Raw genomic sequence first — 16,082 nt, forward strand, 5'->3', positions numbered from 1 at the left:
CCTTTTTTGTGCAAATAAAAAAACACGTTGATCGTTTGACATCACACGCACCTCTTCCTCTGCAGTGGACAAGCCTTTATATATAAATATATATTAAACTTTTTTTTTTTAATGGCTTAAATTGTTTATAGCTGTGCGAGGAAAATCGTTTCCCATTATGACAGCTAACTAAACAACCAACACTGCCCCCTGCAGGACGTTAAGTGTATGACAACACAGAATTCCTCCGTGTTCATGCAATGACCGCCGCCTGTTAAGCCTCTCCAGAATTTCATTTGATAACCTAAAATACATTTATAAATGATTTTCCCAGCACCCCCTTTAGCCCCAGAAGAGAGAAAAAAAATCATCCCTGGTAGGCCCAACTTGTATATTGTTGTTTTTTCTATTTTCTCTTGTTCGTGCAGGTATTTTATAATTTTTTTTGGAATAGTGCAGATTCTAACAGAGCAGCTACTGCAGACGCAGATGATCTAAAGATTGAAATTATAACAAAGCATGAGCAAAGTGCACATGTATTCAAGACCTACTGGCCAAGCGGTACAAGTGCAGTACTTGTACGATATGTATTAGATTCAACTCTCAGCAGCCGAAAGCGTTAAACCCCCCACGCCAGCATCCCTCCACCCCAACTCTTTCATGTAATGTCTGATAAATAGAAAAGTTATGAGCTACTATACTGCTCTTTTGTACTGTAAAAAAGAAAAGAAAAAGGGAAGCCACATTTCCCCCCCCCCAACCACTGATTTATATAAAATGTAAATTGGCCCTTTGTGGCTGAAGCCAGAAGGCAGCCATCTTACGCTGCCACTGTTACTGACAACTTCTGTGCATTAAAAAAAAATTGTGGCTGAAAACACTATTATCAGTTTTAGGCAGTTTTACATGTTGAAAGCAGAGGAAAATCAGAAAGAGCTGCTGAAAGTGAGGAAGGTGTGTAGCTGAAAAAAAAGGGGGGGGGGGACATACAACAACAACACAAAACAACACTGAATTTTAAATTAAGTTAAAGTGAAGTGGGAGGGAAAAGGAGGCATTAAGAAAACACACTTTATTTTATTTTTTTTACATTCATTCGACAATAAAATACTAAACTATTGTTCTTATTGAAACACACGCTGCAGATTTTTGGGGGGCCTAGAGAGGATGAATAGCATTTCCATCCATTATAAAAGAATGTGAAAAGGCAGAATCACTTTGTTTTTTTTTAACTGGATAAACTGGATAAAGAAGAGAGCCTGAGAGCCTGTGTCTGGAAAAAGTCAGAATGCTATAAAATGACTGGCACTGAATGAGTTTTAAGAGAGGCTTTCAATTTCTTACATTGTGCTTTTCTTGTTTTTGCGACCGTTAAGAGTCGTTTTGAGTATTTTGGAATTGAGAATACAAACTCAAGCTTTTGTACTGGACGCCATTAGACATACCTAATGAAGTTGCCAACGAGTGTACAGATTGATGTTGAACTTATGTCGAAAACTGGTTGCACAACTAGAACTGTTCGCTCATGAATATGAATATATATATATATATATATATATATATATATATATAGCGATTTTATTGACTGTACCATGTTGTTTCCTTTGTCATACAAACTCAAATGCAGTTCACACGTTCAAGTTAAAATGTAATGATAAAATATAAATATGAATACTTTGTTATTTATTCATCCATTCACATGTACCCGTGTTCTTATCGGGGTTGCAAATTTGCAGGACTTTTCAAAGTTAGAATTAAAGGAAATGTATGAGAATTGATTTCTTAATAGGGATCTTAAATATAGTTGTGTAAAATATATTTGCTTGTACAGTGTAAAAAGTAGGCCTATACATTTTCTGTGAAGTCTTTTTCTCCCCTTGATAATGTTGCAACTAGAATCAGCAAAGTATGCACATTTTAGTACATTAAACTTTTTCTGAATGAAAAGCTGGTGCCAGGAACTCCTGAATAAAATCTCATTAAATATTAATTCCTGATGGCGTCGACGTGTTTACAAGTGGGCCCAAACTCACCTGCTTTAAAAAAACAACATAGCGTCAAAAAGTTCAGAATATTTCACCCCATTGAAAACATGGGCATTAAATCATCTTTACAAGAGGTTGCGGGTTTGGCGCATCAGTCTGGTCGCTGGTCCCGCTCCTCCTCATCACTGCATTTGTCAAAACCATCCGTGCCGAAGTAGCGGTCCCCAAAATCCCCTGAAAGCACACAAGTGTGACATACACCCAATTTACAAAATGTTTGAGATTTTACCAGAAATTTCAAAATGACCTCTAACCTTTACATTCAAACGTTTACAGACAGTCAAATGAAGTTGGCCTGTAAAGGTTATTGTGTATTTTCAGTTGATATTAAAAATTCATATACTGAGTATACCGCATGTTGGAGCTTACCGATGCCGGGAATGACGTGCAGCGAGTGGTCGAGGCTCTTGTCCACAGCCGTGGTGATGATTTTCACCTTGGGGAAGGCGTAAGCCACGGAGTGCACGCCCAGCTCCGCCATCAGCAGCGACACCAGCAGAATCTTCTCCTCCGCCACTTCGTGATCCTACATGCATGCACAGACGCCATCTTGTGTCAAATAAAGGTACAGCACATCCATCCTTTGTTGCTCCACAGACACAGATATTTATGTATTTATACAAGTAGCGCTTACTCTAGTAGTGATTGTTACAATTGCTTTTATTTTATTCTGAGTTTAATTTGTTTCATGGCCATACTTGTAACTCAAAACACTTATCTCAAATCATCTTTCCTCACTGAAACAAATGGAAATTCCATTATTTAGTTCCAGCTCACACAAAAAAATATCCCCAAAATGTTCGTAATTTTTATTAGGAGAAAAATAGCACTCTAGAATATTGTGCTGAATACAAATATTCAATGATGACAAAATGGAACCATTTGTAAAAAAAAAAAAAAAAAAGAAAACGTTTTTTGCCACTCTTTGTGCTTCAATCTAATGGATATTGTGCTGCTCTTTTTGGTTGGTGTGCACACTTTGGCCACCTGGGGGTGACAGGTATAAAGTCGGATAATATATATTTTTTTACAACTTCTTTTGCTAATATTTGCAAAGTTGTTTTTTTTTGGGGGGGGGGGGGGGGAGGTTATTCTCTATTTTCCCCCAGTGGAAAATTGGTTCTGAGCATAGTTTATAGACTGAAATAAAAATGTGGATTTTACGCTAAAATATCTATAAAGCACAATCAGAGAAAATGAGGTCTTCACCCCCCGAGCTATATTTTGTGGCTACAAATGAGCATTTTGTGCACATCACCTGTTATATCTACATTACGGTCAAAATTGAATAAAAAAAAAAAATCCCACATCATGTCTGGGGCTCTGTATTCATAGTATACAACATTAAGACTATGACTTATTACTTGATGGGATCAATGGAATATTGTAAAAATGCACTTTGTAATATTTTGATTCTTACTTGGAAAATAGTGGGCACAGCTGACAGTATGATACAATACACTTCGACAAGCCACACAAATAAATCATACTTATGCTGTGTCAAAACAATGAGCAATGTCATCTTGTGAAGGCGTATAAGTGGCCATAATGTAGTGGCGGCGTGTATACTGACGTGTGTGTGTGTGTGTGTGTGCGCCCGATCGATTGAGTTAACCCACCAGAAGTACTCGAACGGCCATCATGGCAGCAGCCCCGGTGGACACGGTGCTGTCCATTAGGATGACATGATCTTCGCTGATGTCTTTGGGCAGACGCAGGTAATGTAGCTGGGAAAGAGATGGGTTGCCGTGGTTACAGAAGCAGGAGGGGTAGTTGCCAGGGAGACGCCCATCACGTGGCGATAAATGATTGCTAAACGATGTTTCGTTTTTTTCATATTATACAGTTAAAAAAGCAATGATATTTCATAAGGTTTATTTACAAGTACAACTTTTTACAGTTTTAAACACAGTAAATATTGTTGGGTTCACAGTCCAGCTGTTTTTTTATTTTTTATTTTATTTTTTGGTATATTTTATATAGCTTTTACTGGCTTCATGATTATTTTTGGGTGCAATTCCTCGGCTGGCCACTGACTGTTTATTTTAACTCATTCACTGCCATAAATTCATTAAAAAAAAAGATTATTTAAAATTAGAGGCAAGAGGCGATTATTTAAAAAAAATTGTAATTAATCACATGACTTCACTAGTAAACTCACGATTATTCACAAATTCTATATGTTCTAAATGTACAATAAAATAATTCTAGGTTTACATACTCTTTTTAACAAAAGTGGGAAAAAAATGTAAACTAATAGAAATAGTTCAAATGAATTTTTGACATTTATAGCCGTCAATGGCAGTGAATGAATTAAAAAAAAAGAAAGAAAGAAAATATTATAAAAAATTTGGGGCGTCAGGCGATTAAAGTTTTTAATCGTAATTAATCACATGACTTCACTAGTTAACTCGCGATTAATCACAAATTTTCTGTACCAAACTAAATGTACAATAAAAAAAAATCTAGATTTTCAACAAAAGTGGAAAAAAATGTTAAACTAATAGAACTAGTTAAAATGATTTTTTTTACGTTTATAGCCGTCAATGGCAGTGAATGAGTTAAAGAAGAAGATTGAAAATAGGAAGTATTTCAAAATCAGCCTAGATTTTGCTTTATTAAATTTGAAATCCTCTGTAATTCTACTTTTCATGCGTTCGGCTGTAGGTACATTTTAAAATGTTTGGCCATGATTATTGACATATATTGCCAGATCATAATTTAAGCTTGTAAAAAAATGGCATTTGTGACAATGACATCACAGTTGCTCAGGGCTCAGGTAACAACCAATTACAGCTCAGCTTCAGAAAACAGGTGAGCTGTGATTGGTCGTTGCCTGAGCCCTGAGAAATTGTGATGTCATCTTCAGTCGACTGCAAGTGACAAAATGGCCGCCCCATGAGATGGATAAAAATGGCTGGATTTTGCTTTGTAACTCATATTCCACAAATGTAATATTAACTGAATCACTGCCACTGCCATTGACGTCAAAAATTCATTTGAACTATTTCTATTAGTTTAACATTTTTTTCCACTTTTGTTAACAAGAGTATGAAAACCTAGAATTTATTTTATTGTACATTTAGAACAGATATAAAATGTGTGATTAATCGTTAACTAGTGAAGTCGTGTGATTAATTACGATACATTTTTAATAATCTTTTCTTTCTTTTTTTTTAATTGTGTCAGGCGATTAAATCTTTTTATTGTAATTAATTGAATGACTTCAATCGTTAGTGAACATTTTTATATATTTTCTAAATGAACAAAAACATTTTTTCTAGGTTTTCAACAAAACCACAAAAGTGGAAAAAAATGTTAAACTAATAGAAATAGTTCAAATTAATTTTTTTACGTCTATAGCCGTCAATGGCAGTGAATGAGTTAATCAGAATGTCATGTTTAGACTAGTGAGGTCACATATAACATATTATTGTCAAGAGATGTTTAAGGTTGACTTTCCCTTTCAGGTAGGTTCTCTATTACAGAAGACAATATTGTGAAAGTTCCCAATTGAAAGCTCCTCAGAATCTTGCAAGCCGATTAGTAAACGAATGAAGGCGCCTACCTCAGGTTCGCCCGAGTCCAGGTTGGTCTGGATGAGAATCTTGCCGATACGCACGTCCTTGCACACGGCCCTCAGGGCGGGCTCCATGGTCTCTCCCGCCCGTAGGACGGACACACCGGTGATCTGCGGGCACGAGTCAACGCGTCAGCGCGTCGCTGCAAAGCGCGCCCGCTTGGCCGTAGGACAACACTCACTCCTTTGCCGCCGTATCTGTGGCCTTGGTACTCGTGGCCCTGCGGCGTGTCGACCTTGCAAGGCTGACGCAAAACAAAAAGCTTAATTGAGGTCGTGTGCGAAGTCAAGAGCATAACAAAACATGCACGCACAATTTCATCTACTGAGGCTTGCAAGTCATATTTTGGCAAGCAACACAAAATAAAATAATAAAGATAAATAAATAAAAACATATTGACAAAGTGCCAGCTTGCAACTCTTAAAGGGGAAGTAAATCCCCCCCAAAAATTCTTGACAACAACATGTTCTATGCAGCCCCACTTGTCTAAATGCGGTATTCTGGTTAATATTGCATTAGTGTAATTGGAGTTAAGCAGTTTTTATCAATATCAATATCAGCGGCCATTTTGCCACTTGCTGTCGAGTGAAAATGACATCACAGTTGCTCAGGTCTCAGGTAACAACCAATTACAGCTCAGCTTAAAAAAAATAGGCGAGCTATGATTGGTCGTTGCCCGGACTGTGATGTCATCTTCAATTTTGCTGCATAACTCATATTCCACAAATGTAATTAATATCACTCAGAATGTCATGTTTAGACTATTGAGGTCACATATAAACATATTATTGTCAAGAAATGTTTAAGGTTGACTTATTTAAGATTTGCTTTTTCTGTAATTTAACTTATTCACTGCCATTGACACCTATAAACGTCAAAAATTTATTTGAACTTTCTATTACTTTAACATTTTTCCACTTTTGTTAACAAGAGTATGAAAACCTAGACATTTTTTAAGAAATAATCAAAAAAAAAAAAGATTATCAAAAATTAGGGGCGTCAGGCGATTACATTTTTTAATTGTAATTAATCGCATGACTTCAATAGTTAACTCACAATTAATTACAAATTTTATATCTGTTCTAAATATTTAAAAAATGTCTAGGTTTTTATACTCTTGTTAACAAAAGTGGGAAAAAAATTTAAACTAATAGAAATAGTTCAAATGATTTTTGAACGTCTATAGCCGTCAATGGCAGTGAATGAGTTAATGGCAACAAAAGTGAAATACTAAAAGTTTGATTTACATATCCCTGACGTTGCATCAGCAAAATTGCCATGTTTCAGGAAACCCAAAAAAAACCCACCACACAGCAAAGAAAAAAAACAAAGCCATTCTCAACACTTTAGATTGGTGACTTAATTGTAAAAATAACAATCTCAGGTGAGGATGGAGCGAGATTTGTGCAAAAACATGAAATTGAATACATTTGGACACCAGCGATATGTGAACCACTTTGACCATTGACGAGGCAGAGTTGTCTTTGTAGTTAGTTATCAAGCACACACACCTGCGATGGCAAAAAGGTGAGCGCATGTTCTATAAGAAGACGCATTAATCTCTTTGAGTAGAAGATGAACTCATCTCGGCTGGTTTCTTTATTCCTGCAGTGGAGAGAAATGAATGATTGTCAAGAACTCTTCTGTCTGACGTGGCAAAAGCTCAAGCGACCTCTGATTGGACTTTTAGTAGACCAACCCTAACATGTCATTTGACCAAACGTGAAATAGTTTGAATACCGATTTTCGACTTTCTTTTGCCGAAAAGACAAAAATAAAAACTGAATTGACCTGCAGTACGAACAAGGCTTTTTGTTGCTCAAATTAATGACACAGATGCGCTTTTCTGATGCAGAAATGGATTGTGTGAAGTCTACTTAACGCAAGTTTTTGTCATCATTTTCAGCTCAAGTCAGCAGTAGTTTATTACTTTTAGTGGTCCGGAAGTACCCTGGTGCAAACACGTAAAAAGAAGTGGGCGGAGCTAACCTGATGATGGTGTGAAGGCCTCGGACCTGCGGCGTGTTCTCCAACACGCTGAGTGTCTGCGGCAGTGACTGCGTCTGCTGGGCGGACGCCAGGAGAGCTCTGACTCAAAAAAATATATAATAATAATAATAATAATCACATTTAAAGTGTGTTAAGGTCACCACTGAAAGTTGTGGTCAGAAGTTTAGATAAAGCACATTCATCATGGGCATGAATGTCAAATGCATTTTGATTTTGATTACACTTGCCAACCACAGGAAAAAATTCAAGTCATAAATTAAGTAACCGATCAATAATAATAATAATAAAAAAAGTAAGAAAGAAAAAAATGTGGGGTCTCTAATGCTCATAACAACAAAGATATGAAATACAGGCAGAACGTTTGACTGTCATTTAGTATTTGCTTAACTTGACAACAGAAAGGAATTTACAAAAACACAAAAAAGCATTCATGGAAGAATTTATCTTTAGATTGAGAACCTTTGGCCTCAATCTGAACATGAACTTTGCCGTATCTAAGCAACATAATAAGTGAAGTAAGTGAGAAAAAAAAAATATTTACACAGGATGCCTTTTAACGTTAAATCACATTTCCTCTCCTTAGAAGAGAACATTCAGCAGCAAAACGATTCAAGTTAAGTATTTCACCCTTTTTGGATTAAAGAAAATCCATCCATCCAAATAAATTCAGACCCATGTATTTAATTCTTGTTTTAAGCCTGGAAATGGAACAGTTGATATAAGTGACACAAATGAATCTGACATTCATGTCCAGGATGTGTGTTCACCAACGCGAGGCACGTCACGTGAAAATGCACTTGAGCGTACCTGACACTGAGCTCACGCTGCATGAACAGAAAGTAGCAGAGGAGACAGAGAACATGAGAGGAGAACATAGCTCAAAGTTGCCAAAAATAATACGCCACCCAGGGCAATCACGTGCGTTTTCAAAAGTTTCTGGCAAATCACAAAACATGGCCACAATTTCGTATTTCTCTCGACGAGATGGTTAAACCAACTCACTATATTTAAGTGCTTGTAATTCATTTGAATTATAATTCTTACAAGAAATAGACATGATGACAAAGTGTATAACATTCAAAAATGGATATTGGGAGCCTCATCAACTGATGAAGAAATTCAAACTGGTCTTAAAAAAACAAACAAAACAAAAAACAAATAGGGAGTTATTTTTCCAATCACTCACTATAAATTGTTGTCACAATAAAACTTTTGTCATGTCTTCAGCTTAGTTACAGTATGTTTTAGGGGTGGTAAAAAAAATTATTTCGGCGATATTTCCCGAAATTACCGTGCACAATTCTTGTATCGATTCAATATGCGGCCAAATCGATTTTTAAGCATCAATATTTGATGGAAATATTCAACAAAACGTCTTACTTGAGGATAGCTTTTAAACCAAGAGTGCCATCTAGAGGAGTCAAAAAATATCACAGGTGCTTAATGAAGCTTCATTTGTCTGTCTGGTTAGCTGTTTAGCTAGCTACCTAGCTAGGGCCCATTTAAACCAAGAGTGCCATCTAGAGGAGTCAAACAGTATCACAAGTGTTTCATGAAGCTTCATTTGTCTATCATTACGATTAGTATTTTCAAAATTTTGAAAAAAATAAAATAAAAATCGCAATAATCGACCTATAGATTGATATCACGATTAATCGGTATCTAATCGAATCGTGACCTATGAATCATGATACGGATTGAATCGCCAGGTACGAGGCAATTCACACCCCTCGTATCTTTTCACCTAACGATTGGTTGCTCGAGCACGTGATGCAAGATTCTTCCAGCAGATGGAGCCACAATGTCAAATGGCCTAACTTACCTCCTCCAGTTGGCTGTGCACATGCTGGACAATCAGATCGATGGCTACCATATTGCCACCACCTTCACGAGAAGACAAAAGATAAGGACGGTCACTTACAAGTGCCAAAACTTACAAGCAAGCAAAAATTAGACTTGCCAAAAGCGTGTCGAAAAAACAAAAGAGATTGTTGTCACCTCTGGGCACCACAATGTCGGCCAGCCTCATGGTGGGCTCGATGTACTGCTCAAAGGCCGGCTTGACGAACTTGTTGTACTGCTTGATGACGCCTTCCATGTCCCGCCGGCGCTCCGTGATGTCCCTGCGGAGGCGGCGGACCAGCCGGATGTCCGAGTCCGTGTCCACAAAGATTTTCATATCCAGGAGCTGCGGAGCAAACGCCAACCGACGCGTCAATGAGCTTCACTTGTTTTTTGGCAAAACATGAGGTGGAGCTGTGCTTTCTTTCCCATGACCTGAAGAAGATGTTTGTCTGCAAAGGCCATAATCCCTTCAAAGATGATCACGCTCGCGCCGTACACGTTCTTCTGCAGAGACAGGACACAACAGACACACCGTTTTGAAGTTAGATTGAATTAGTTTTTACAACAGGTTAGTGAGTTATTAGTTGTTATTTTGTCAACATTTTTAATATTACGGATTGTTTGTCAAGTGCAAGATAAAAACAAAGGCCATTAAATATTGTGTAATGTGTCAAAAACTTTTCGTTATAGTTAGTTTTGTTTAAGTATAATAACCATGGTCTTCAAAAGAGTGTTTGATAGCATCGTTAGTTTAAAAAATGCGGCACAATTGCTCCATTTAGTTGTTGAACGAGGGAGGGATTGTGTTCATGTTTGCTGATGTGTCCAGTGTCCACGCGCCACAAAAATGCAAAAAGCCGGCAGCCGTGAACAGAGGGAGGCCAGAGACGAGCCAGTCACACGAGATCCGGTTTAGTTACTTGCAACCCCCTCCTCCCCACCACCACCCCAAATCCATTTGTTTGTCCAATCCTCACATGCTTTTCATCATATACGGATGGTACGAGTAAGAGTATTCAGGGTGAGTTTTGTGGCTCAATAACCATCCTGACCAGAGACACATGGGGATGCAATCTCAGGCAACCGTTTTTTTTCTAAAACTATTTCATGCCAAGAAATGTGCTGTAAAAATGTCTATAAATCTTGATGTTGAAGTATTTTAGATGAAAGCATGCTACAAACATGCTATTAAGAGCCTGAGAAACTCTTTTCAAGTTTCCAATGACATGCGAGTTAAGATTCAACCACCAAACTGTACGACGTAGTCAGATAGGAGAGAAACTCACCCAGTCTTTCTGTCGTCTGTGTGTGGTGAAGTCGTACACGGGGATCTTCACACTCTTGCCCTGCTTGAGTTTGCGCAAAGTGGCCACCAGCAGCTCAAAGTCGAAGGCCCCCGGATGGTCAAAGTTGTAGTCGTTGCTCGCTGCCAAGGCTTGCTCCTCAGGAGACAAATCCTGTCAAAACACAACATGCAAAAGCAAAGCGTGTTTAAAGCCAGACAAACATTTTTTTTTTAATTTGCACATCCACTGGTCTACCCTAGAGATACACAGGTTTTTTACACAGTTAGGCAAAACATCTTGGAATTAAAACAGCGAACTAAGGATTTTTTTAATGAATAATATAATAATAAAATAATTAATTTCCATCCCTTCATTTAAAAATAGGACATTATTTCAAATTGACAGTGCAAAAAAAACACAGATGTTGATTCAAGTTACAACCACAACACATCGCCACTAGATGGAACTTAAGTACAAGCACAAAAACAATGAATACATACCAAATGCACAATAGTTCTGATTAGAAAAAGAATATTAATAATAAACATCTGCCGAACTTAAATATGTTAACGAAATAAAACAGGAACAAAAATGCTTCAAAGAAAGAAAGAGAGAAAGAAAGAAATAAGGAAAGAAGGAAGGAAAGAAGGAAAGGAAGGAAAGAAAGAAAAAAGGAAAGAAGGAAGGAAGGAAAGAAATGTAAGAAAAAGGGTAAGAAGGAAGGAAAGAAAGAAAGAAAGAAAGAAAGGTAAGAAAAGGGGTAAGAATGAAGGAAAGAAAGAAAGAAGAAAGAATGAAGGAAAGAAAGAAAGAAGAAAGAATGAAGGAAAGTAGGAAAGAAAGAAGGAAGGAAAGAAAGAAAGGCAAGAAAGAAGGTAGAAAGGAAGGAAAGAAAGAAAGGCAATAAAGAAGGCAAGAAAGAAAGAAAGAAAGAAAGAAAACTAACCGATATATATCTCACATTTATAAAACTAACAAAAATGATTGTGGAAATGTCCTTCATTTTTGTCTTTGTCAATTAATAAAGCCTACATGAGCTTTCAATGTTTATTTGAAATGGATTCCTTTCGGTATTCCTGAAAACAGTTGTTTGAGAATTGTAATTGACCTTACTTTACCACACAAAACGTATTGACCTTTTCTTATCTTACACTGGACAAATACTCCATATACTAAAATACCAAAACAACAACAACCTAATCCTAAAACTAATTAAACACAATTAACAAAGCATTGAATTTTTTTTAAATAAAAACTAACAAACCTGGTTGAAAAACTGATCAAAACTAAGTGAAATCAAACAACAAAAGTCAAAAATTTAAAAAAAAAATCCGCCGGTCACCTTATAGAAGGAATCCATGGAGAGCAGCACCACCCAGGGCACGTCGAGAGCCTCGATGATCTTATTGGCCACGGTGGTCTTCCCCGAGGCGCTGCCCCCGCACAAGCCTGCCGTTCAAAAGAATCGTTAGTACGTTACGCCTCTTTTGCCTGGCGTGTCTCATGTGCTCAAGCGGGGCAGGCACCGCCGCCCAAAATAGAACCCTAATCTGTATTTGTCACATATTTCGACATACCGGAGTACGTGTTCTTCAAATGGCTTCTTACATTTTTTCCCCGACATTTAAAAAAAGATATCAGTACTTTCTAGTCATCACTTTGTCAATAATACTAAAAATGTGAATGATGATGTGACACAAAAAAGGAAGTAGAGAGGCAGAAAGTCAACTGCAGTGAAGATCTTGATTGTTTGATTGATTGAAAACAATTTTGTTTTTACTTAACTCATTCACTCGCAGCCATTTTCACTGAAGCAACTCCCTTCGCTCCCGGCTGTTTTACTGGACTTGGACTGATTTTGCAAGGCCCACAGAATATTGTGTTCTATTGCTATAAAAACTTGGAACCTACCAAAAGAAAGATTAGAGTCTCGTTTTGCATCAGGAAAAAAAAGTAGATTTCTATTTGTTTCCGTTTTGCAGCAATTAGCATTAGAATATAGCTAAGTTTCATCATTATTCACAAATCTGTTTAGAACTGCGGGTAAATTAGCTTTTTTCAACATGGCCCTGGTTGATCTCTTATACTCGGCTGCCACCTGCTGGCCGTTTTTTTTTAATAACTACAATTTCTTCAACCGTTCTCTGAATTTGAGAGGCTGCATCAAAGCCTTCTGTATGCTCCAGCATAAAAAACGTAATAAATATGTCTTTGGGACACTTAAAACATTTAAAATAGAACGTATTTATACTTTTTGGAAGGCAAATGAGTTTAAGTACATGTCAGGGTCTGTACTTTTTTAACTTTGTTTTCCATTTTATTTTATTGTCTGTCGTTGGCCAGAGAAAGATGTACATGAACACAAAATACTTGATGTCTTAGAACTTGTCAATTTTTTCTGAGTAATGAGTACAATCTACAGGCATCTATTTTCAAATGTAATGAGTGAAAGTAAAGGGTCATCAGGAAAAGAAACACTCCTGAAAAGTACGGATACCTGAAAAACTAATTTGTACTTGGTTACTGGCCACCAGCGCCCCCCTACCTATGACGAAGGCCTCTTTGGACTGTGCCCCGTGCTCGTCGTACCAGGGAGGTCGGCCGGCGGTGTAGATGGTGCGTGTGCCCGTGCGGAGCAAGGGCGGCTCCGTTTTACTCAGCGACGTGGCGCTCCTCCGGCGAGGGCCACCGGCGGGGGGCAAGAGACGGTCCAACGAGTCCTCGCCGCTCCCGCTGGAAAACACAGCCGCATGTATGTCAGCTGATGAAAACTTGGACCTACTCTACTACTGTTTTTGTTGTTTAAAAAAATTTTTTTTTCGTGTTAATCAAGTATTGAAGCCCTTTGCTCTCCAAAAGCGCCCTGTTTTTTACGGCATGCCATTACAGTGCGCCCCTGACCCCGCACCAAGCCCAGCTGAAGAGACGCTATTTATAAAGCAAATAGCATGAAGTGTTGCTGTAAAAAAAAAATACGGCATCCTGCTTGCAGAACAGCAGCAGCACGGCAGTTCACTTCCTACCTGAGGGACCAACAGCCAGAGATTCTGGCTCCACTACAATCCTGTAGGCTTATATCCGCCTCGGCTGACAACCTGCTACTCTCCATCAGGCGTGTCTCCGTGGCAACCAATTCAAAACAACAGCGACGGACCCTCAAAACTGTCCCAATTTTCGTAAATGAGAAAATCTACTGTAGGTAAGTCATAACGTAGTCAGCTTCGATTTAGACTCTTCCCAAAGCTAACCCGGCTTACGTGCCTCCGTCTTTTAAGTCTGACAGTTCCCACATATCCTTGCCGCTCTTGGCATGCATGTGTGTGTGTGTCGGTGTGGGGGTGTGTATGTGTGTGTGTGTGTGGCAGACACTTAAGAGGATCAGTGTAACACAGGCCACACGAGCTGCTTGGCTGGTATTAATAGAAGCACCTGGAAATAAGAAAAATACTTGAGGTCACCAAGACAAAAAACATAATTAACGGAGTTTTCGACTCGTTCTCTACAGATGCCACAAGATGGCAGCAAAGCATTTAAACAGAGAATGGTATTCCATTCCGATTGACGTATTTAACAATAAGAACACAAAATAATCGGCAATGCAATGCATCTAGCATTTACACAATCATGAATGTTACATAAATGACTGTATGTTGTGGTGCAACAATTAATTCATTAATTGCCATCTAATCAATTATAAAATGAACCCAAAAATATTTTGATAAGGGATTCATTATTTATAGACCTTGTTTAACTTAAAATTGTTCAAATATTTGGTTTTGACCTCTAAACATGAAATATTCTCCCATTTCTGAAGTCTTCCATGAAAGACTGATAATCTTTGTTTTGAAATTACTCAAAATTAGCTATTTGCAAACATCTGCTCTTATTTGGGAAATCAATTTTTTTGCTTATTTCCTGACAGCTTTTATGGAACAAACCAGGAACTTAATTGTAATCAATTTATGTGTATGCATTTTTTGCACTGTCAATTTGCAATAATTTCCTGAGTGTGGGGATGGATTTAATTATTATTTTTTTTAAATCTCATTAAAAAAAAAGATCAACACATGAATTGACTGAAACAGTCATAAACTGTAGCCCTAAAATTATATTATATTATTATATACTATAACAAATACGCATACTAAGACTTAACACAAAAGTCACTCAATTAAACTTTTGCATTTACAAAAAACAAACTTGGTACCAGCAAATTGTAATGGCAAAGTACAAAGTTTATAATTGGAGACAAAGAAACACCACAATAAGAACATTAAGTTAACACCAAGATAATAAATGCTTCGGCCACGGCACAAAACCAGCACACAGGTGAGTTTTTCAGTAATTCATAAAAAAAATTAATGAAAAAATCCACAAATAGGCGACTGCCAAACCGCAGTGTGTCGTGCTGTAACTGGCTACCAAACATAGGCCTACAACACGACAAAACAGTAGATTTTTATACATTTGAATTGAATGCTTAATGAAGAACATTTCTTTTTTCCCCCCAAAGTGCAGTGTTACAGTGGCTTACAATCATTTCAACCATACTTTTGATGAGTAAAATATTTGCCTCATTTTTCAATGCCATTGCGGTGGTACTTGGGGGGGCCCTTATTTTATTTATTTAGGTGATACCTACCTGGTTTAAGTTTGACGTCCCTTCAGGTCATTTCAACTTTGTTCAGATTCCCTCCTCTCCTGCCCTCTGCTGGCCTGTTTAGATGTCATCACTTTGCTGACAATATTGCTCAGCGAGTCGCCATCGATTTTAATTCTCTGAGATCGTCAATAACAAGACTACCTTTTCCTGTTTTTCACTTACACTGTCGCATATGTATTGTGTCATCAGCTCACCTATTTTCGGTGGCTAGACGCCACACACGTGAAGCTCAACCGTTAAATTGCAGTTATCTTGAAAAAGTAACTATTTACAGTCGAATTATTTAAGCTAAAGAAGTGCATTCGAGCTGTCTGCGAATGTTTTGAAATGCAGTGCGAGGACACCGCTGAAGCGTCGAACGTACAAAAAAAAAGAAGAAGAGAGGCTGATATGCTATGAAAAATGAGAATGTATTTGTTGTCGGGTACCTGTCCGAGCGGCACGACATTATCTTCCCCTGCAGTCCAGTTTCCAAGGCAATGTTGTGAGGTCGAAGCCGGCGTCGACCGCTCCAATCCATCGATGATGACGATGATGACGATGGACGGAGACTTCCTCACTGAGGCATCATGGGTAATGTAGTCACGCTGTACTGAATGAATTAATGATTGAATAATTAATATTTATGTATTTATTTATTTCGGCTCCATACACAGAAATGGAAAAGAAGTAT

General features: G+C 37.8%; 1 protein-coding gene across 3 annotated transcripts; it reads right to left on the reverse strand.

The window, feature by feature from the left end:
- Positions 1 to 1,036: 1,036 nt before the first annotated feature.
- On the reverse strand, positions 1,037 to 16,070 carry uckl1a (uridine-cytidine kinase 1-like 1a). Of its 3 annotated transcripts, none has more exons than XM_086068179.1 (15): positions 15,838 to 16,070; positions 13,292 to 13,479; positions 12,089 to 12,195; positions 10,747 to 10,917; positions 9,893 to 9,964; positions 9,614 to 9,803; positions 9,438 to 9,499; positions 8,423 to 8,439; positions 7,595 to 7,693; positions 7,117 to 7,210; positions 5,787 to 5,849; positions 5,593 to 5,715; positions 3,644 to 3,751; positions 2,394 to 2,550; positions 1,037 to 2,198 (listed from the first exon to the last, which is right to left on the reverse strand). In XM_086068179.1, exons 1-15 carry the CDS (start codon positions 15,927 to 15,929, stop codon positions 2,116 to 2,118), a joined length of 1,626 nt encoding a protein of 541 aa, XP_085924305.1. In that variant the 5' UTR covers positions 15,930 to 16,070; the 3' UTR covers positions 1,037 to 2,115. The 3 variants fall into 3 exon arrangements, with proteins under 3 accessions (XP_085924305.1, XP_085924306.1, XP_085924307.1); XM_086068180.1 differs by lacking the exon at positions 15,838 to 16,070 and adding an exon at positions 13,770 to 14,167; XM_086068181.1 differs by lacking the exon at positions 8,423 to 8,439 and having other exon boundaries at positions 7,595 to 7,671.
- Positions 16,071 to 16,082: the final 12 nt, after the last annotated feature.

Source organism: Leptonotus elevatus, chromosome 2 (genome assembly GCF_054856555.1).
Source record: "Leptonotus elevatus isolate MCC_2025b chromosome 2, RoL_Lele_1.0, whole genome shotgun sequence".
Classification (NCBI taxonomy): Eukaryota; Metazoa; Chordata; class Actinopteri; order Syngnathiformes; family Syngnathidae; genus Leptonotus; species Leptonotus elevatus.

Coding starts and splice junctions, on each gene's coding strand:
- uckl1a (XM_086068179.1), bottom strand. CDS start 15,929: ATGGATTGGAGCGGTCGACGCCGGCTTCGACCTCACAACATTGCCTTG. Junction 9,804..9,892: donor CAGACAAACATCTTCTTCAG/GTCATGGGAAAG, acceptor TTTGCTCCGCAG/CTCCTGGATATGAAAATCTT. Junction 9,500..9,613: donor CGACATTGTGGTGCCCAGAG/GTGACAACAATC, acceptor CTTCTCGTGAAG/GTGGTGGCAATATGGTAGCC.